Source organism: Emydura macquarii, unplaced genomic scaffold (assembly GCF_026122565.2).
Source record: "Emydura macquarii macquarii isolate MOO-44397 ecotype Brisbane River unplaced genomic scaffold, CSIRO-AGI_Emac_v2 contig_968, whole genome shotgun sequence".
NCBI classification, from domain to species: domain Eukaryota; kingdom Metazoa; phylum Chordata; order Testudines; family Chelidae; genus Emydura; species Emydura macquarii.
Window position 1 is genome coordinate 12,093,701 of NW_027131105.1, and position 22,774 is coordinate 12,116,474.

General features: G+C 40.5%; 2 protein-coding genes across 2 annotated transcripts in view; one reads left to right on the top strand and one right to left on the bottom strand.

The window, feature by feature from the left end:
* DNAH12 (dynein axonemal heavy chain 12) overlaps positions 1-14,713 on the bottom strand; it is a 153,059-nt gene extending 138,346 nt beyond the window's left edge. Inside the window, exons 1-4 of the mRNA XM_067544211.1 lie at positions 14,014-14,713; positions 4,125-4,294; positions 797-887; positions 406-432 (exon numbers count right to left, since the gene is read on the bottom strand). Of these exons, the coding sequence (XP_067400312.1) occupies positions 406-432; positions 797-887; positions 4,125-4,294 (288 nt within the window). The 5' untranslated portion in view covers positions 14,014-14,713. The remainder of the gene's footprint in view (positions 1-405; positions 433-796; positions 888-4,124; positions 4,295-14,013) is intronic.
* A 215-nt stretch (positions 14,714-14,928) lies between these two features.
* On the top strand, positions 14,929-22,107 carry PDE12 (phosphodiesterase 12). The gene is made up of 3 exons (XM_067544208.1): positions 14,929-16,358; positions 17,936-18,014; positions 18,846-22,107. The coding sequence occupies exons 1-3, from the start codon at positions 15,063-15,065 to the stop codon at positions 19,286-19,288; spliced, it is 1,818 nt and encodes a 605-aa protein (XP_067400309.1). The 5' UTR covers positions 14,929-15,062; the 3' UTR covers positions 19,289-22,107.
* Positions 22,108-22,774: the final 667 nt, after the last annotated feature.

A 22,774-nucleotide genomic window follows, 5' to 3' on the forward strand; every position in this document is an offset into this window, starting at 1 on the left:
CAAGTCTCTTTCTAGTTTAGGATAGATTTTAGCTTGAGAGCAGAGTAACTCACAGAGATACACCTTGCCTCAAGAATAAGAAGTTATCAGTGACTGTGACTCAATGGTAACACTGTTATAGTGATCCAGGAGTTCACGTTTGCTACTGGTGAAATCTAGTTATAGAACATACCATCGGTTTGGGGTGTCTACCCTGTTTTTGACAGTCTGCCATGAGGTAGGCACTCAGGGTCATGAGCTATTCCAGATAGCATGACAGCCACATGACAGACAATTGTTAGATGCTGGCCTAATTTAACACTATTAATTCCTCACGCACATGCAATTTCTATAAGTATTATTTCAGCACAGGAATCATGTAGTCTCTCTCTTCCAAAAAGTAGAATACTAAACAATGTAACTCACTCTTCGTTTTTTTTGTTCACTGTTCATCTGTAAAAAAAGAAAGAAAAACATAACAAAAATAAGCCACATATCAAAGTAAGAGTGTAAACAATGATAAGCCAAATCAGAAAATTAATTAATTAATATAAATCTTGATTCTCAAGTTTAACAAACATTATTGCTACTCAAGGGCTCTACCCTGCAAACATGTATGTATCTATCTTTGGACTTTGATGGGATTACTCATATTATATACGAGTTAGTGCAGGATTTATCAAGTTATTCATGAGTTAGTGCAGGACTGGGCCCCTAATTAACTAAACATTTGCAGATAAGAGACTAAATACATCATGAACAAGAATCAAAGATCTAACATGATCAAAATTTAACATTACATCTGAAAGGAACTCACAGTAGAAGGTAGTTCTGGCTCCGGAGGTGTGGGAACTCTCTGATACTTTTCTTCCATGGTTGCCTGATAGTCTTTTAAAGCCCGGTCAATTCTGAAATACAGTTTATAGTTGGAAAAAGTGTTAAAAACATGTAAACACTATTTTTAAAATAACATAATACAGTTGTTTAAAGTGCTGCAAATTCTGGTTTCATATTTACCAACTATTCCAACTCTACAGAGTAAAACTTTCCAACTTGCTCTCTCTTCTCTTATATAGTGAGGCACCCACATCTCAGTCATAATAAAAAAAATATTGCTTATATACATATTCTAAGTTAAACATGGTGAGTTAAACTTCAGACTGATAGCCATGATTGGTTTTTACCAATACCCATTTTTTAAAGCTGCTATAGTAGGTCCCATCCAACTGTGTCATGTCAATGATTGGGTGAAGTGCGGTTCCTGAGGACATCTAACTGTATTTTTTAAAATATGTTAAGAAGTGAAAAACAGGCTCTGATTTTTTATTGCATGAATTTATAAATTGAAAAATAAATAACTGAAATAAATAAATGGCCATTAGAAGACTTTAGATGACTGGTGTTAGCCTGTCATGTTGACCTTAGCAATCAAAACATCTCACCCCATCTTGCTTAATGCGAGTTCACTGTACATTGACAAATGAACATATATATACACAGTGTTCCAGACTCATCACCCAGTGCAATTCGGATTACAGCCCCCCCAAGTGACAGTAAGTCCCTCTATAATAGGGTTACACTCTCACAATTTCAGTCTGCCAAGGGGCTGAGAACCAGGCAAGGCCAGACTGGTGAGGACATGCACTCTTTTGGACCCTTCTCCCCCACAGATTTCAAAGAAAACCCTCCTGGAGAGGGTGGCAGCAGTACAGCCACTATCCCTCCCTACAAGTGAATCCCTCCTGCAGTGCAGCTAAACTTGTCAAATCATACGAGTTAAAATTGTACCACCTATGCCCATGACGGAGAACGTGACATAGTGAGTTCATTAGCAGTAACCATATGGTACAGGAGAAGTGCCCTTTAGAACAATCCAAGAAAAATAGTTAACCATTATTAGACTCACTGCTGATAAGTTTGACGTTAAAATTGCATTTTCCACCTAATGTATTCTTTGTTTGATTAATGTTGCATCATACTGTATTAAACATCAAGGGTGCATTTTCTTAAGTCTCATGTATACTTATTATTCTGAATGGTATCACATTACAATCAGCCATCTAGTTTACCAATTAAAAATAAAAATAGCAATAACATATTTGATAACAGTTAGCATGCCCATTCTTAATATACATAATAGAACAAGATCACTTAAAAGTATCTTCCACATTTTAAATTTAAAATATTTTATCTGACATGTATAAGTGTACCTATCAAAATTTCTAAACATACATACAATACTTAAAAAAAAAAAATAAAAAAAAAAAAACCACAATTTAGAAGAGATCATTTAAAAAAAAAAAACACACTTAATTTGAAAATTATTCATCTATTATTGCCCAGGATTATTTACAATGAAAAAGATGAGAGAGGAAAAACTGATTGTTATCTATTTTTTTGAATCTCTTTACTTTACGTATTTATTTGACAGCAGTTTTACTGTTTCACTCTTTCCCCTGTCTGTGGCTTTCACAAATCAATAAAGGAAAAAATCATTTTACAAAGTAGAAAAACATGATTATAAAATCCACAAATATTGGCAAGGGGACTCACAGATAGGTGCAGTGCCTGAAATTATTTTTAATTTCTTTTTAAAACTGACTAGGTTTCAGGTTTATAGTGCCCCTTTAAACAAATCAAAGGTATCATCTTCTATTTCTCAACCGTACATTTATGTTTAACAAGAGTGGAATAATGCTATTGTAAAGCTATTCACACAGTGTACAAAGGATGATATCATGTTATCAATATTTAAACAGAACTCCCCATTGATGGCATGATTATGACTATGAAATTTTCTTTTAACATAGCTGCAAATAATGTATCTTAGCCCATCAATGACACTAAATATGAGAGCATCATAACTGACCTTATTTAAGGAGAGTTAATTTAAAGTGACAATATAATATCATTCTCCAAGAGAACCTTCTCAGCCTATCAGAATGCAGGTCAGCAGTCATTTTATTGTATAACAAATTACCATTGTGACATAGTTAACATTCTGAGCATTCCAAGTGGCCTCACTCTGCCACTACAGATATTAGTGGAAGATCAGGATTTGGCTTCGGACGTTAAGAACTAAAAATGCAGAATTTTCATTTGGATTTGTTAAGCTTCTACTGTGATAGACTGAAAGACATCTAGCGTAGGGAATGTATCTTTCTCTCTCCTTGTAAAGCACCATGTAAATGTATGGCTTTATATAACTGATTAATGTTGTTATTAATAAAAATATCATTGCCTCTCTATTCCTCAGCACTAAACAAATTCCCTGACGATAAACTACGCTTTGGCCTTGATCCTACAATCCCCCTGCATGGACCAGACTGTAAATCTAGGCCGTACAGTATTTTATCTATTTAGGAATCAAATTAGTGCCAAAGAAAACAGAGAGGGAAATAGCATTTCTTAACTATAGTCTGTGTAAAATTAAAAATGTTTCAAAGTGTGACCATGTATGCATGCACACAGATACTGCATGACACTTAATTTTAAGAGAGATGCATTAGCGTCATCCATGCAACTGAGTATCATCACCACATTTGTTCTCAACATGGCTCCAATCGTACAAAAACTTACAAATGTGCTTAACTTTAAACATATTAGTAGTGTTATTGACATCAATGGGACTAACATGCTTAAAGTTATGCAAGTGCTAAGGCCTTTGCTAGACTAGGGCCTTAGTCTCCATTCATTCATCTTGAGGCCATTATGAATTTTATCTGTGCTTCTTAACCCTATTGACCTAGGGGTCCCAGCTACAGAACAATCTCCTAGAGGAGTTCAGGCGAATCTAGAGTCTGACAATCTTTAGTTAACATTGCAAAGCCTCTCTTTTGACGCTCATTCCCAACCCACCCCCTCCACACAAAAAAAATCTGCAAAAACTACTCCAAACAGAGTTCTGACCCTGTAAAGGGAGAGGTATCAGAGAGACTGCCTGAAGTCCATTAAGGACCTTGATATTGCTATTGATTTTACAGGAAGGCACTTTGATACCACGGTAATGGGTGGCAGTATAAAACTCTAAGAAAGAAAGAAAGAAAGAAAGAGAGATTGTTAAAACCTCTGAGCTGCCTAGAAATACAGTGATCTCTTAATCTGTATCTGAACATCACTTATTGGTTGAATTATATGAAACTCACACTATCTGATTAAGTGTCTTTTGCTGATCCTTGAATCTTCGGTATCTCAATAGTTTATTGTGTGATGCTGAGACACCAGCTGCAGATGCTGTAGGTAAAACTATAGGTGGCAAGCGATTGTTCCAAGTCTCTTTATCAGTGGGTGGTGTCAATTTATTTGACAGCGACATCTAAATACATAATAAAACAAAATATTAAAATACATTTTATTCTGATGAAAGAAAAGATATAATAACTGTACTTACACAAAGAATAAAATGTGTTAATCACAATAATTTCCACGATCTAGAAACCAAAGCAACACAGGGCTTCTACAATGGAAAAACACTATACTGCATGTACTTAAATTCTGAAGTACAAAGTAATATTTAGGGCTCTATTCTATCCTTGGTTCATACGAAAGAAAATAACCAGAAATGGTGAATGTGACTCTAAATGCTACTAGGACAACATGACTTATACTGATCTTATTGTCTCAGCTGATCAGCAAGTGAAAATCTTGGTTTTTATGCAAGGTTTCCAGAATAGGGCTACTGGTAAATATAGTCAAGTGTTTCATCCATATCTCTGACAGACCTGCCTCATCTCTGGCTTTTGCTGGTGGCCCAGCTTTTCATTCTGTCCTTCCGGTTTCCAAACCGTCAGCTATATCTCTGGATTTTCTTGACTGGGCATCAACATTTTTTCCCAGTCTACTGAATAGGCAGTGTGATGCGGGTAAACCAGGTCAAATCAGGGCAGCCCAGTTCACTTGTTAGATGTAAGAGTGTGTTCAGGCCAATTTACTTGCTATTAGGATGATCAAAGTAATTGGTCAATTTATAAGTGTATATTCAGATGTTTAAAACTTCATTAAAACTAATGGGTAGTTACTTGTATTGTTCTTGCTTATCTATTTATATTTGTGTTAATCCTGTAACTAAGTTAACCATCAAAGAAATCTTATGAAATGCTAATGAAGGATTTAAGGAATTTAACAGAATATGCTAATTCCAAACCGTCAGCTATATCTCTGGATTTTCTTGACTGGGCATCAACATTTTTTCCCAGTCTACTGAATAGGCAGTGTGATGCGGGTAAACCAGGTTAAATCAGGGCAGCCCAGTTCACTTGTTAGATGTAAGAGTGTGTTCAGGCCAATTTACTTGCTATTAGGATGATCAAAGTAATTGGTCAATTTATAAGTGTATATTCAGATGTTTAAAACTTCATTAAAACTAATGGGTAGTTACTTGTATTGTTCTTGCTTATCTATTTATATTTGTGTTAATCCTGTAACTAAGTTAACCATCAAAGAAATCTTATGAAATGCTAATGAAGGATTTAAGGAATTTAACAGAATATGCTAATTTCAAATCAAGTGATCATTATGGGTGATGATCAAGGTCAAGAACTCTGAGTGCATTCCTCACTATCTGTCATCGAAGAAAAAACCCACCTAGGTACAGACATTATCAACTGGATTTCAGTGTAAAGGAGCTATAAATATGGATTCAAGAAAAGATCCTTCATCTCTGGACTGTTAGGATTCTAAGAGGACAGAATAACTGAAAGAAGACAGAGATCCCAAGAGTTATTCTGGACACCTGGAAAAGACTTCTGGGAAACTAGCAGTTTATTACAACACTGACATCATTAGGAGTTACAAACTGTGATTTACCTGTAATTATATTTTACCTGATTTAACCTCTCAATAACTCATTCTTTTTTCTTAGCTAATAAACCTATAGTTAGTTTACTTCAGAATTGGTGTCAGCTTTGTCTTTGGTGTAAGATCTGGAGTACCAACTGATTTAGGATAAGTCTTTTGGGAATGAGAGAAACCTCATGTGGTGTGATTTTAGGTTTAAGTAACCTTTTACCACAAAGTTCAGTTTGTCTGGGTAACAAGACAGACCAGAGAGTCTAAGGAGACTGTCTGTGACTCTATGGTAGGACTGATATAGTGACCCAGGAGTTCACATTGGTTACTGGCTTGGTGAAATCTAATAACAGAACATACCACCAGTTTGGGGTGTCTACCCGTTTTCTAACAGTCTGCCCTGAGATAGGCACTCACAGTTGTGTCACTCCAGGCAGAATGACAGGCAGTAGGCTGAGAAACTGACACACTCTCTGCTCTTTGCTCAGCCACAACTTGGTGCATTAAATCCCTCAACTCTTTCCCCATCATCCATACCAAAGAGATAAAGAGAGACCACTATGCCACTGTCCAGGGGAGGAAGAAACTGAATGGGCAAGTCATTCAAGACATCTTCTTTCTTGTGAGGACAAGAATTCAGTGAGAGAGAAAAACTACAGAGCAGAGTGCAGAAAACTGCAAGAGGTTTCAGAGAACTCAGGGATGAGCAAAAGATAACTGAGTTTGGTGACTTTATCTGAAGAGACAAAACCAGAACAGAGATCCAAGAGACAAATGGGAACTTCTGAGGAAGAAAAAAGAGAGGAGGTGAGAAAGCTGCTACCTGAAAAGTCTGCATAAGATTAACACACTTGCCATCTGCTCCCTGAAGATGTGTAAAGTGAACAAAAATACTCCATCATCACACAAGCTGTGAACATGCAAATTTGATCTCAAAGATTTTGATGGACCAGTGAAGACAATTTTATCTCCAACCAGGTTTAGGCCTCTCTTTATATGCTGTTGTTTAGATTCTGTTTTTTTAATTTAGCATTTGCCCCACTCTAGCTATTCAATACAGAACAGGCTTCCTTCCAGTTGTTTAACAGAACTGAATATAGATCAGCATTATATAAAAAACACAGACAATCTCAGAAACTGTAGTGTCCAAGCAATTTAGCCAACCTAAGTATGTAATAAAAGGGAACACAAATACATAAAATTTTGCCCTCATTTCTCATATTTCTGAATTTTTTTACAATTACAAGTTACAAATAGCCTTGAAATACCATGGGCCTGGTTTTCACAAAGTGAAGCCAGAGGCTGTTTGCATTTTTGTGTACCTATTTTTGTGCGTGAAAATTGAGCATCTGAATACTCCATTGTGCATGCATGTACCAAATCTGCATACCTGCAGAAATTTCCATTCTTCTAATAGACAAGTCCTCCAGATGAAAAGTGGATAGTTTAGGTAGAAAGTAGATATCCCACTAAGTAGATATCCCACTAAGGATAGTTCCAGTCTAAAAGTTTCCTGGCTCTGCAACAACTATGTGTTGTAATGAAAGGCCCTGACTAAGCAAGTGGAAAGAAGGCCTTGAAAATAATAAAATAAGGAATAAAAAGGAATAAAATAAAGAGGATGTCTGGATGAAAGAATAACTAATGAGATAAGGAGAAGTTTCTAAAAAGAAGGCCTCTGACCAATAATGGTGACTGCAGATGGTTTTTAATAAGACAAAAAGAATCTCTCTTAAAAGGAGCCTACATGGACCTTCTAGCCCCATATACCAATGTTATTACCTATGTGAACCCAGCTGCACCAAAATAGCTGTTGTTGGTCAGCAGGAAGGAGGGGAAGAAATGAGGAGGAAAGGCCTTCGGAAGAAAGAATTTGTATTAAGACTGGAAATAAGGGTGAACTATCTCCTATTGGCTTTTAACTGAAGTCAATAACTGGCAATGACATCACTTGTTTATTAAGGGGCATAAAAAGTAAACTTCATTGCTAATACCTACCTGACTATGCTGGAACTGACCAACATGGGTCTAAGCAACCCTGGGGTTAGCCTTTTAGTAAGTATCCTGATCAAATGATTATAAATTTTTGTTACTGTTTGGATGTAGTGCATTCTTATTATTTAGGCATATTTAGAGCAGTTGCCTAAAGTATCCTTTGGCCTTTGAATTTAATAAAGGAATTTGTGGTTAAATTGATGTTTGGTGATTTCCCATGTTAATATTAATAATTCAAAATATTAATAATTTCAATTAATAATTCCTATGTTTGATGCATATTTTATACCTCAAAGAAATGTGGTTTATGAAAGAACATGTTTTCATCAAAGAATTCAAGATCCAAGAGAAAATGTTGAATCTTTTATAAGAGCGCTGCATGCACTGGCTGAAGACTGATTTTGGTACTGCAAAACATGAAAATACTGTATCAGAGACAGGCTGGTTATTGAATTAACAGAGAAAAGCCTCTCACAGCAATTACACTAAAAGATAGACTTAAATCCACCCCCAGCTATAGAGATAGCAGAAGAGTCTGGACTAGTCAAACAGCAGAAAAAAAGGCAGGAGCAACCTGAAAAACCTAAAACTAAAAGCTGTAAACAGCATGAGTGCTAAAAGCCATTACCATAAAAGCTTTGAAACTATGAAGAAATTCCAGATAAACCACAAAGCCCTTTAAACTAGATGTATAATATATGAAAAAAGTCATATCTTAACAGATATATGTTTAGTCAAAGGCATGAGGCATAACTAATGCACAACCATATGGACATTTTGCAGCTGTTTGCCATATCGAGGCAGTCAAGGAATTGATTCATATTACAGACAATCAAGAGCCATTTGTTCCTGAGATCTATCACATGTGATGACACAGGGCCTGCCTGGAGAGTGAAACTGTACTCATGGCAAGAATATTGACTTTAAAATTAACTCAGGAGCAGATGTGACTGTTATCTCAGAAAAGACACAGAATCACTTTCAATCCCTCCCACAGGTGAAATCACATGACACAGACATGATTAGTCCTGGAGGTATTCTGAACTGCATGGATCACTTCACCGCAGAAACAATTTACAAAGACAAAAACTATGCATTCAGAGTGCATGTGATCAAAGACCAACAACTTTCTAGGCCACAATGTGGCAATGATGATGGGCCTAGTAAGAAAGGTGGAGGAACTCAAGAGAATTTGGTGATATTGGACTTTTGAAAGGAGATCCAATACAAGTAACCTCAAGAGACAGTGCTGAACTATATAGTATACAAACACCTCTGCCATATAGATCTTGGAAGAGACAAGCTCCAGATTTATGTGAATTTTCAGAGGACATCATCACCTGGTTGTAGTGGACTATTTTTCCAAGTATCTAGAAATAATGTACTTGAAAGACATAACATGTTGCAGTGTTACTGAGAACCTGAAGTGCACTTTTTCCCTCTGCGGTATTGCAGAAAAACTAGTGACAGACAACAGACAATTTACTGCAGAAGAATTTAAGTCATTCCACCATATTACTAGCAGCCCACATTACCGACAAGGGAATGGAGAGGCTGAAAGAGCTGTACAGACAGCCGATCCATTACTTGAACTTTTGAATTACAGATCAACACTGATAACAGCTACTGGATATGGTCCAGCACAACTCCTGATGGGAAGACAATCAGAACTACTGTTCCAACTTTGGGAAAGAACCTATATCCAAAGTGGCAGACATGAAGAGTAGTCAGACTGGATAAAAATGCAAGAAGAGCTTACAAACACTTTTATAATAGACATCACTTGGTTAGAGAACTGCCTGGTATAGAATGTCAAAGTCAAACTGGACGAATTAAAAAACAGATTACTCCAACTATTGTAAAGAAAAAGAATTAATCACCCAGATCATATGTGATGAGACCAACAATGGAGCATTCAACAGAAACTGGAGACATCTTCAGTTTGTCCCTCAGAAAGACAATCAACATAGCAAACTCTACAGATGGTAAATGCAGAACAAGAAGATGATGACTCAAAGATTCCAAACTGACCACACAGCCTGTTGTTGCAATAATGGACAGTCAGATGACCAAGTTGTTACGTGTTTGAGTCGTGTAATTAGAAACGATTCATAGACAGTACAATTCAGAGATACTTAACAGACTGATCCGTACTGAACTTTAAAGATAATGTGAGACAGGCAGATTCTAACTGGCTTCCTTGGGGCTAGGTGTGCTGCTGCCTCAGCATATCAAACTCATGCCAGCCTAAGAGCAAAAGACAGACTGAGAGTCCTGAACTCCAATGCCCTGCTTCTACACATGTATCTGTCAGTACCATGCCAACTTTGCTTGTATGTTATACCTTTCCCCAGCCCTTTTTGGTTTTGTTTTGTTTTTTCTGTCCCCTTTTAGATTGTAAATTCTTCACAGCAAGGACTGTATCTTCTCATTTGTGCCTAACTCAGATTAGGTACTACTGAAATACAACTAAAAAGAATAACATATGGAAAACTAGACATGCAAATTCACATCTAAATATGGACACACACACTTCTGGCCTCACTTAATGAAAATCAAGCTACACATAGTTAAACAATATATGGTGAAATATTTTGCAATCAGGGGATCCAATGCAATTGGTTTACTAGTCTGCACGTTTAATTCACATTTTGCATACTCTAGGTCTTGTGTTTTCACAATGTACAGAGCATGCAAAATCTGAAATAGAGTATAAAAGGGTGGCAAGGCTCTGCTGATCCAGTTAGCACCCAGCATAAAAACGACTGAAATTCTGCTGATTCATGGGTGCCAGATGTCTCATTAACTCCATCCATGCTACAAAGGATATTAAAGTGGGTCTCTAGGGACAGGAAATTAAGACAGAGAAGATCTAGAGATAAACCCTCAAGAAACCCAAATTCAGGGACATCATAGACTCAGGTTTATGTTGTGTTATTGTTCCTAAGTAAAAGACAAAGCTAAGCCACAGGATGGGGAGAGTCTGGACACTAATTCAAGATCCAAGTATTCTATTGAGGATAGGGCAGAGACTCAGGCTGTGAGGGGAGCAGAAACAACTCTGATGACATGAATATACAGGATTATAACTTCACTGCAACATCTAATAGTAAGAGAAGCTAGACTATAATGAAGGAAGCTCTTCAGCAATCACAAATTCAGGCTTAAAAAATAGAATTGGAAATGCAGAAACTTACCAGCAAAGCACATTTATATAGAATCAATATCCCCTATTCCCTCCTCTCATGGTTCCCCAATATAAAAGGACTGAATCTACTTTCTATATGCAGATTGCTCATAAAAAATTACACGCACATACATGACTACAACAGGAAGTAGCGTGAACATCTTGGTCTGAAAACTTAAGGTAAATGCTTCAAAATTGAAGGATACTTTGAATTACATTTTTGACATTGAAGACTTTACCATCAATTTAGTGGGAGCCTGAGGCTTTGGCTAATCAGCATATACATTTGCATATTTCATCAGTTGCCTATAAGTCTAATATTTTATTGTCCTATCTAGAAAGTAATGCAGACACAGAAACTGTCAGCTGGTTGAATTCAGCTGCAATAATATCGGGCCTTGTTATTAGCTTTATCCTCACCCTCTGATGAGTATGGCTACAGAGCACATTTTCTGACCTGCAAATTGCATTTTAGAACAGTGTTTCTTAATGACTGGTCTGTGGACCAGCACCAGTCTCTGAGATCTCCCTGACACAGTTTAGGAAAGCAGCAAGCCAGTCCCTGGTATCAAAAAGATTGAGAAATACTGCCCTAGGAAACATGTTATGCCATCTAGGCAAACCCAAGGCTGCATTTCAGCAGTTCCATCACAAGAGGGCAGAAAAGCAGGGCTCCATCTCATTTTTGAAATACACACTGGAATTGAATGAAAACAGGGCAGAAGAAATCTGATATAGATATACAGATTAGCTAGGCAGAGAGTACCAGGATAAATGTATCATTTGGCTGGCAGGCAGGTGCCTGCCCCTGCCCCAGCCCCCAGATGCAGAAGTCACCTCTGGGGGTCTTTGTGTAGTCCTACGTTGGGGTCCTAGGCTGCACAGTGGTATGTGCATGAGCCGTTTTAGGATGAAAGGCATGTACATGACAGATTTACCAATTTTCCCCTGCAGCCTCAAACAACTTTATTCACCGCCCAGTGCTAGGCCAGGGAGAAGGCAGTGCAGCCTATAACATCCCCACTCACTCACTGCCCGAGCACTCTGCATTGCCATAAGGAACACAAAACAATCTGCAGCACTCTTGCCCCCTGCAACGGGGAGAGCAGCACAGCGACAGCCTGTAACAGCCCCTCACCCGCTCCCTGCCCCCTGCAACGGGGAGAGCAGCACAGCGATAGCCTCTAACAGCCCCTCAACCGCTCCCTGTCCTGCGGAGGACAGCACAAGCCGAGCAGGCCGGCGCAGCAGCGGAAAGAGGGCGTGGTTCCGGACCGCTGCCTCTCCCTCCTCACCTCTCTCCGCTGCCTGGGCCCCAAGGGGCCGGAGGCTCGTTGTCCCTACAAGGCAAAGGGGACCAGAGCGGGCCTGGGCGGTTGCGGCAGCGCCTAGCTTCTGCGAAGGCTGCGCTCGCGACCAGGATCAACAACGCGGTTGCCATGGCCACAAGAACAGCGCCGTTCCCTCAGCTGCGCTCCGAGAGGGAGGAGCGACCTTCACGTTCAGCCCCCAGCAGCTCGCGCTCTGCTGATCGTTACTGGGGCCGCCCGGGGAGGGGAGAGGCAATGAGAAATGCCGGGGGAGAGAATTGCACAGAGCAGGAAGTCCACGTTGTTGTGCCAACATTAGCTGTGACTTTATATGCTAAACAAAGTGCCTACTGGGAATGCAAGCTCCAGGCAAATTACTGGGCTTCAGCAGCTTCCTTCCCCCTCCCCCAGTTTGCAGCCATTTCAGTGGATCCCATGCCTGTAAAGCCCTTTTATCCCTGAAGATTCTTAAAGAAGCCTCACCTAGGGAGAGAACAACTGGAGTACAGCTTTCTGTGCTCTGCTCATGTCACTATTGTTGGGTCTCCCAGGGATAGACTTACACATCTGTGCTCTACAGAATATTGTTATTTTACGTAGTTCAACTGATTTCACATGTTGAACTCTGTTCATATAAATATTTTTCAATACACCCAGAGTGGAGTATATATAGAGATGTGCACATACCACTAACGATTAAACTCTCAAAGAGAATGTACCTTCCACATAGATGTGAATGTATTAATTAATCACTAAGAACCAAAATACTAAATATCTGGGTCCCAAGATACTAGAGGTCTGCAAAAGATTTTAGCAATCTTGCAAATATTTAAAAATGCAAGCCCTAACTCCTGCAATGAACTGCATGAATGGAGCCCTGAAGCTAACACAGGTGCTGGGGGTGTGTGTGCGTTAATCTACTCAGCACTTACTGCTGAATCAGGACTTTACATAGATACTGAGTTTTTCCAGCTTTGAACTATAATACCACTACTAACTCTAATAGAATACATAAGCAACTTTATTTTTATTCACAGAGGAAGGATGGTCCAGTGGCTAGGGTGCTAACCTGGGATTTGGAAAAGCTAGGTTGTTTCCTGCTCTCCCATAGACTTATTGCATGACCATAGTCAAGGCACTTAAATCTGGGTTGCACTTAAAGGTTATGCCAGAATAGCTATATCAGTTAGAAGCATAAAAAAAATCACAGCTGTAACCAACATAGGCATGCCAACAAAATCCCTAAAGAAGATGCAGTCAAACTGGCAAAAAAGTCCTTAATTTTATTTAGGAAATTGGTATAAGTTATACAGTCAAACCCTTTCTAGTGTAGACAAGGCATAAATCTCTGTCCCTGATCCTCAAAGGTATTTAGGCATCTAATTCCCATTTCTGTGCCTCAGTTTTCTATCAATACAAAAGGGATAATAGGATGTTCCTATCTCACTGGATCATTGTGAGGATAAATTAAATTACAAAAAGTTTGTGAGGCACTCAAATACTAAAGTAATGACTGCTATATAACTTCAACAGATAGTTATCATCGCTAACTTCCCTAATAAAGTTAACAAAACCACAAACTGGACCTTTGATCTACAGAAATGATGAGACTTATCAAGGCCCCACTGTGATAATAGTAATATCTAGCTCTTATATACTGTTTTTTATCATTAGATCTCAAAGTGCTTTACCAAGGAGCTATTTCCCCCTATTTTACACATAAAGAAACTAAGGCACAGACATGAAATGACTTACCTAAGGTCATCTTGATCTTGCAACTGCCTCCCTGTGAGCAGATTCGAATGATCAGAGAGGCAGCTACAGGATTGAGGTCTTAGTCCTAATTTTGAATAGTTTAATTAAACATAAATGATTAACACTTTTCTAAAATGGCTCTTTTCACAGATATTATATCTTTAAGGGATTGAACTGTTCTATTTCTATTGTTTTCTTTCTTTCAGTAAACATGAAACATTCTGAACCAGGTAAATAGAAAAAAAATCCAAACCTCAGACATCAGTGACATATACTGTGATATGCGGTAGAACACTTTATAAAGTCTGAAATTTCTCAGGAGACAAGTCTTCTTTTCACATCTCACTTATTTGGGAGAGTGAATCCCTTCTTGCGGGTTCATTTCTAGGAAGTGTTTAAGGACTCTCCCTCTGGGGGTGCAGGATTTTGCCCTTAATATCAGAAATATTTAGTATTTAGTTAACCTACTTAATCCAAACTGTCCCAGCTGGGTAGAGCTGGAGAAAGGGACAGAAGGGGAATGATAACATGCACGGTCCTCACTTAAGTTTAATATCTTAGGAGAGGAAAAAGAGGGCTATTTCCTGGAAAGCCCCAAGCAGAGTTTATTTTCCCCAAGAAACCACTTGGATGAGGCGCCGAGAGCTACAAAAGGGCGCCCATTACCCCAGGCAGCTGGCTCCCACCCGAACTCCTACAGCACGCGCTCAGCGAGAACAGACGTTCCTAACACCCACTAGCTCGCTGGAGACGTGACATCTACCACAGGAAATAAATACTCAACACTTCCGGCCGCTGCCTCTAATCACAAATGCAGGTCCCGTGATTGGGCCTTCCCTTTCGTCACTTCCGACCTATAACAGCCCAAGTACCCATCGGCACTTGCGAGGTGCCATTCAGCTTTGCCCCGGCGCGAATTTCCACTTCCGGTTTCATCGGGGCAGTAGTAGCAAGTGAATGTGCTGTCACTAATGTAAAGCTGCCTTGGCGCGCGGCCCGGAGCCGGAACTCAGCGGCAGCTGAATGGTGGATGCCGGGCTGGCTGGTTCATGTGGAGCCTACTGTGGGGGAAGCTACGAGCCGCTGCCGGCCCGAGGAGGCTCCGCTGCCGATCGGCCGCTTTCCTTAGCAGCGGCGGCGCGGATCTCCCAGGCCTTGCCGGCGGAGGCCCGCCTGGCCCCATGGAGCGGGCCGTGGTGCGCTGCGTCCCGTCGGAGCCTAAGCTGAGCCTGTGGTTCGTGCTGTGGGACGGGAGCGCCAAGCACATGCAGCGGGACCAGACGGAGCCGCTGGGCCGGGCGCTGGCCCGCATCGCCACCAACGCCGGCAAGGGCCATGCCAAGGCGGCCAAGAAGAGCAAGAAGGCGCGGGCGGAGGCGGGCCCGGCCGGGGAGCCAGTGCCGGCGGGGCCGTTCGCCGTGCGCCTTTTCTCGCGGGACGGGGAGGCCGTGGCCGAGGACGTGCCCAATGCCGAGGCCTGGCAGGACGGCGCCGTGTTGCAGATCGGCGAGGTCAAGTACCAGGTGGAGCGGAACCCGCCCTCTGTCACCGAGCTCCAGCTGCCCCGCTCGCTGCTCGCCGGCTTCCCCGTCTGCCCCAAGATCCGCACCGAGTTCGGTGCGCCCCAGCACTGCCTCTTTCGCTGGTACCGGGAGCAGCCGGGGGGCGGAGGGGACGAGCCTTCCCCCGGGGGCGCCGTCTGGGTAGAAGCCCCAGTCAGCGAGCGCGTCTTCACCCCGACCAACGCGCACATTGGACTGCGCCTCAAGCTCCACTGCACCCCGGGCAACAGCCAGCAGCGCTACGGGCTCCCCCGGGAAGTGGAGAGCAGCGGCCCCGTGGAGGCCGGGCCCGGCGCCTGTACCTTCGACTCCCGGCACCTCTACACCAAGAAGGTGTCCGGGGAGGGCTTAATCCGCACCGTCTCCTACAACGTGCTGGCCGATATCTATGCCCAGACCGAGCACTCGCGGACCGTGCTCTACCCGTACTGCGCGCCTTACGCGCTGGAGCTCGACTACCGGCAGAACCTGCTTAAGAAGGAGCTGGCCGGCTACAGCGCCGATCTCATCTGCTTGCAGGAAGTGGACAAGTCAGTTTTCTCCGATAGCTTGGCCCCGGCGCTGGACGCCTTCGGTCTTGAGGGGCTCTTCAGGATCAAGGAGAAGCAGCATGAGGGCTTGGCCACTTTCTACCGCAGAGATAAGTTCAGCCTGCTTAGCGAGCACGACATCGCCTTCAATGAGGCCCTGCTCTCCGACTCACTGCACAAGGAGCTGCGCGACAAGCTGGCCCTCTACCCCTTAGCCCAGGAGAAGGTGCTGCAGAGATCCTCCGTGCTGCAGGTACCAGCCGCTTCTACAGCCGTAGACACAAACTGGGTGTATCCAGCTCCGAGGAAATCGGGCTTGTGGGGCTAGGGGGAGGCGCTGGACCGGTTTAAGAGGAGGGCCACTATAGAGCTCCTGGTGAAAGGAAAGAGAAAAGGGACAGAGCAGCAGCAGAGTACAAGGTTCTCAGGCAGGCAGTGCTGGGATCGTGGGTAGGGTAGGTATCATTGAGTCAGACCATGCTGGAGCAAGTTATGGAGGGTTTTGAAAACTAGGTAATCTCTCACTGCTTAATGTATAAAACAAGGAAATGTGTTTTGGCTTTTGAACTTGGATGGGGTAACCTGCTGAAGATCTAGGATAGGTGATAGTGTCATTGTCTATGCCATTCAACCAGTGGGTATGCAGAGTCAGTGTCAGTTTTCTTCCCCTCGTTTCTGCCCTTTAGAATGTGGGCTTGATAAAATGTGATCTTGACAATTTTAAATTAAAATGTATTCATTTTCTTTGGTTTCTTTCTGTCTACAAATCATTATAATATGGATTCTTATGATATAACAGAACATTGGCGTGTGTCAGATCTTCTAACATATTAGATCGGATTTTAGCTTAGAAAATATTTTTATTCTAAATTTAATAAACTGTGGGGCATTGGTTATTTGATTTTGAAACACTGTAGATATACAAGTGGGATGTGCATGTGAGTTACTTACTGTGCTGCTAGTGACATTCAGGAAATTAAGGCCCCAATCCTGCAAATATTTATGCGTGTGCTTAACTTCATTCATGTTTCTAGACCCACTGATACCCATTGACTACACACACAATTAAAGTTAAGCATCCACATAAGTGTTTGCAGGATCATGGCCTATGTCAGAAATCTCAGTAAGTGACATGCAGCCTTGTGGCAATGACAACTATAATCTCCTTCTATTTACCCCAAGGGCTAGTGTGAGTAGCAAGCTTTCCCTCGTGCCTAATAGTAATCTAAATTTTCGTTTAAAAAAAAAGTTAACTTCCCAAACTAGTGCAGTGATGGCTTTCTCAGTGCAGAGAAACAACTCCAATGTTGTTGCTGCAAAGGGGGAAGAATAGAGAAGGAAAAAGCTTGGGAAAAGCTACACCAAGATCTTTTATAGTAAAGAGATGGAGTGAAATGCAGAAGAAAAAATATAGCAAATGCAGATTTGATTGGCAAGGCTGGTAAAATAGTATTTGGCAAATATATTTTAATATTGCTGGAATTTGTGAAATGACATATTTTACAAACACTTGTTTTACTAGTTCTAGAACTGATGAAGTATTATGTGTCAAGGGTCCTGGCGTTTTGTGGGGGAGAATTTTCTAATGGCATGTGTGGCTAGTACAATGGGCTATTTCCTGTCAGGCACACTTCACACTGTTTAAAGCTTAGAATATTTGACTATAGTATTCCAAATAATGGGTCGAAAGAGGTATAACAATGTGAATTGTATTGTCACCAGGGTTAAAGCTGATTAATCACTAATCATGCATCATTCTCCATAGGATCTCTCATGTCTGCAAAGCATATTCTGATTTAACATTTTGTAAAAGAGTGCTGTTTTATGCAGGTTTCAGTTCTTCAGTCTACAAATGATCCTTCGAGGAAGATTTGTATAGCCAATACTCATCTGTACTGGCATCCAAAAGGTAACTTTGCTGATGTTATGTGTCTATTACTAGCTAGATTTAGTAGCATTTTCCCTGCATCACTAGAACTTTCATTTCACACTCTTGTGAATGGAAGGATTTCTCACTACTTTTTACAATTCTTCCTCACTTTTTCTTATGGAGAAAAATCTTATGGAAGATTTCCTTAGTTCATTCCTTCTTAAAATGGATCTTTAACTGCTACATCAACCATGTTGGAGGATTGTGTTATATCATGATAGAGTGTGGTCCTGCTTGGGAATGTTCAGAATATAACTGAAGCAAAGAGGATTGTATTATATATCCCTCTTCCAAACTGTAATTTGCTAATATAGAAAAGTTTAGAGTGTGGCTCCCTTTATCCTCGCTGTAACTGATGGAGCCATGTTGTGGTGTTGACAATAGAGGAAGCAAATTGGGCCTGTCAAACAAGTCTCCCTTCTAGGCTCAAGAACTAGGAGAGGAGATTATATTCTATTTCTTGGTGTTCCTAAGGGGTATAGGGACAGAAGAAAGGCACTGAGATGGTGGGGTGAAGCCACTGGCCCTTTGGGCCAGGAAATTGACTGAAGAACTGAGCAGGTGTGAAAAAGGCCCCTTCTCAATCCTTAGCAAAGAAGTTATTTGGTTTCTCTAGATTCATTCTTATTTGGGAGGGAAAATACAGGGATGTGTTTAAAGGTACACAATCTCTACAATCATGCATTAAAGTTGAAGCCTTGCTAACAGTTTTAAAATTATATTGCCACTGTCAGTCAACAGTGATTTATAAAAATCATTTGAAACTACAGAAAAAATAGAACACTTAATTAACATGCTTTATGTCCGTAGGTGGAAACATCCGTCTCATCCAAATTGCTGTAGCTTTGTCTCACCTTAGGCATGTGACATGTGATCTGTATCCTGGCATACCTGTCATATTCTGTGGGGATTTTAATAGTACACCTTCAACTGGAATGTATAGTTTTATCAACTGTGGCAATATTGGTGAGGATCATGAAGACTGGGTCTCTAATGGAGATGAAGAAAGATGCAATATGTCTCTAACTCATCCTTTCAAACTGCAAAGTGCTTGTGGAGATCCTGCTTATACAAATTATGTTGGTGGATTTCATGGATGCCTGGACTACATTTTCATTGACATAAATGCTTTAGAAGTTGAACAAGTAATTCCATTGCCAAGTCATGAAGAAGTTACCACCCATCAGGCCTTGCCAAGTGTGTCTCATCCTTCTGATCATATAGCACTAATATGTGATTTAAAGTGGAAATAGACTAATATTTGCATGACATTTGTTCTGAGCCTTTAAACAAGGAATTTATTTACTTTAGGGGAACTTAACTTGTATCCAGGCTTGTATGTAAGTTTATAAAGAAGGAAGCTAGACTGATTATTGGAAAAAAGTTCACATGCCTGTTACTTAGATTTATACATTTCTTATCGCGCATTTTGTCTGACTGTTCATAACATTTGCATGACGTAGCTTCTCCTTTCCCTTTTTTCTACAGTAATAGGAAATCCAAATATATTTAAGATAGATGGGGGTGTTTTAAAAAAGAAAAAAGTTAGATTATCATACCTTTTTGTAGGTGTTTTTAACTGATTAAGAGATTATTTTGTTACAGATGTATGAATCTAATCTGATTTCTATAAAAGTACACATGAACTGAACCCTGTTTATATAATTCAGAACCAATAGGATAGAAAGGAGGGTAAACAAATGGCTTGTGTTGAATAAATCAAAACTATTTTCAATGCAGGACAAATGTCATCTCTGGTTTTTTAAACACATTCAAAAATATAAATTATCTTATTCATTTAGCATTCCTGATGCTTCTCTAGGCTTTAGCAAGCTGCATGTTCAGCATACTTATACTTCTTTTGACAAGGTACTTTCTAACCAGCTACCAACATTTGAATAGACTTGTACAATCAACATAAAACCGTATTAAATTTAGGATTAAAATGGTTTAGGAAACATTATCCTTGCCCACTTATTAATGTATTTGTAGCCCCTGAAAGGCTCTTCTTGACTTTAAAATAAATGAAAAAAATCAGATTTTAAAGACCAGTTGTTCCTTATTGTAAGCCAATATCAAGTTGACTAAAAATAAAAATATGTAAACTATATTTACTTTTGAGTATTGATTCCTGCTGTTATCTATAATCTATATCTAGCAATAAAAAATACTAAAAGTTTTAGGTCCGTTTCCTAACAGTTTGGGTGGGAGGGAGCTTTTTAAATTTAGCATGTCAGTTTTTGATTGCAGGGAAGCGTAAGTTGTCTCTAGAGAACAACCTCTTCCTGAGTGGGGGAGAAAAGAAAATAACACTCCACATAAGTAATATGTATCTAATTCTGTGGGAGGAAATGTTTAAAAGTGACTTGCAAAGATCTGTAAAAGTTGGATTTGCTCTATTTTTTTCTTTATCATGTATAAAGAAGACCTGAAAGATTTTCTTACCTTTTAAAAATCATTTGCTTACACTTTTCCTTTAAGAAATATCAAGTCTAGTCTTTCCTGGTTTTGCTGAGGGATATTTGGGGATGTTTAAGGCTGAAGTATATTACCACATATGAATTGTGATAATGGCTTCCTTTCTCTGAAATATGGGTCATAGAAACAGAAGAGGTGTCTGCAAATGAAAGATTGATATGGTTTTACTAAAGCTCCGTTTTTCAGTTGATAACTTTCCCTCAACTCTGATATCAGTGTCATTATTTGACTGGTTTTTCTAGTTATGAGTGCCTTCCAGGGCAAAACAAGCCCTGAATGTTCAATGCTGAAAAATTAGGTAGAATTCACACCCTATCCACTATAAAAAAGCAAAAAAGGCACATATCACGCAGATAGGAACATTAGAAATTGTAGTTTCCACTGTAGCTTCCTCATAAACCAGAAGTTAAACTGAATATTCAAAGTGAAGAAAGATGCTAAACAGAAAAATATGGGGATGCACAGACTTAGGACATCCAAAAAACCTGATCTAACGTTGCTCCTGTAGCTTGACCCAGGAACAACCAAACAGTGCAAACTAATCTGACACTCAAACAAGGTCCATACACGTACCTCATAGTAATAAATACCCTGGTACCATGTTCATAGTATTGCACATGCTGCTGTGGGCAATTGTTCATTGGTGTTTTTAAAAAAATGTAGTAACTAAGCCTATGACCTGAACCCTTCATTAGGTGACAAGTGGTACCAGTCAAACTGGTGGGGTGGGGGAGGTTCAGTTACTGCCATTCTACTTGGCACCTCATGGGGCTGTAGAGCCTCCTTGCAGGGTAGGTGGCTGCTGCTAGGCAAGGACAGAGACTGAAGCTGTTACTTCTTCCATGGTGGAGGAAGGTAGAAAGAGCAGGCCAGGAGAGGAACTCCTTTCTTTCACCAAGAGTAAAGGGAGGAAAGCTCCCAGGGCATAAGGCCTGAGCACATGCACTGTTACCTCTTCCTGGACACTCTTTTGGAATGGAGCCTTCCCCCTTGTGCTGTACATGGGAGTAGAGACACAAGCTGCTGCTGGAGCAGCCAGCAGTTAACTATCTATCTAGCCCTCAGAGCCTTTTCTGATGTTAGGAATGACTTTCTAAAACTCTTCTATTTTGGGGGGTGGGGGGCAAGAAGAGAGAGAATTCTTAAAAGGGGTGTGTGGACCAGGCCTTAACCAAGAGACTAGGGTTTGGTGTTAACAGACAACTAAGGGTTGGAGGATGGTGGGGAAATATGGGTAAAGGGGTCACTGACCATGGAAAATTAACACTCGCTGTACATATAACTACTACAACTACTACTATGAATGCACAACTGGTGTAAGTTATTGTGGGATGTTAATGTAACTTGTTACCTGCTGCTCTGTTTTTGTTTTCATTTGTTGCATTTCATATTTAGATTGTAAGCTCTTTAGCAGGGAGTGTTTGTCTGTGAAGCTTTTGGGTGCTTGACAATAAGTGATAAGATCATTTTGTATCAGACATATGTAAAAACAACATGCCCTGGGTACATGTTTACACCACCCTGCTTACCAATGATGTATCCATTGCACCTTGCATGTAAGATATTTTAATTAAAGATGTTTTTTTACAAGGGCTTTGAGTGAGTCTTAAATCCACTTTGTGTATTTCACCAGTGGAGGTGAGGAACTCTGGGGCAGTCAGCTTTTTGTTCTTGTATGTATGTGTCTACAGTAAGTTGCTTTCTGCTTGCCTATACTGCAGTGTGCCCTATACCTCTGTGGTTCAACATCATATAGCCAGTCCACCATAGTTTACAAGTACAAACTGTAGCATCACTGTATTGTCTACATTTACTGCCTGCTGTTTGTAGCTTTTGAGAACAAGTTATCCAGTACAGATATCTGTGTGGAGTCAGGGGGAGGGGGACTCTAAGCCTTGTTCATAGTTTGGTCCACATTCTAATACAAATGTCTTCTGTATTACCTTTCATTTATGAACACACCCTGTCTGGTAACTAATGTGACTGCTGACATGGAAAAAATATGTATTTCTAACTCAACGCAATTTAGATAGAAATAGAGCCACCGGCATGTAGTGTGTCAGCTCTTCAGTCTACCAGCAAGCAGCCCTCTGTGGTCATGGACCACACCTGGAGAAGTTCTGAAGTAAAGTAATTGCAATATGTCAATGGGTGGTGGCAGGATTGAGGGGAGGATACATGGCCTGGGGGAGGACAGAGGCTTTGCCCTAGAATGTCTTCCTGACTCTACTGTGTTACCTGTGGGGGATGGGAGGGAGGTA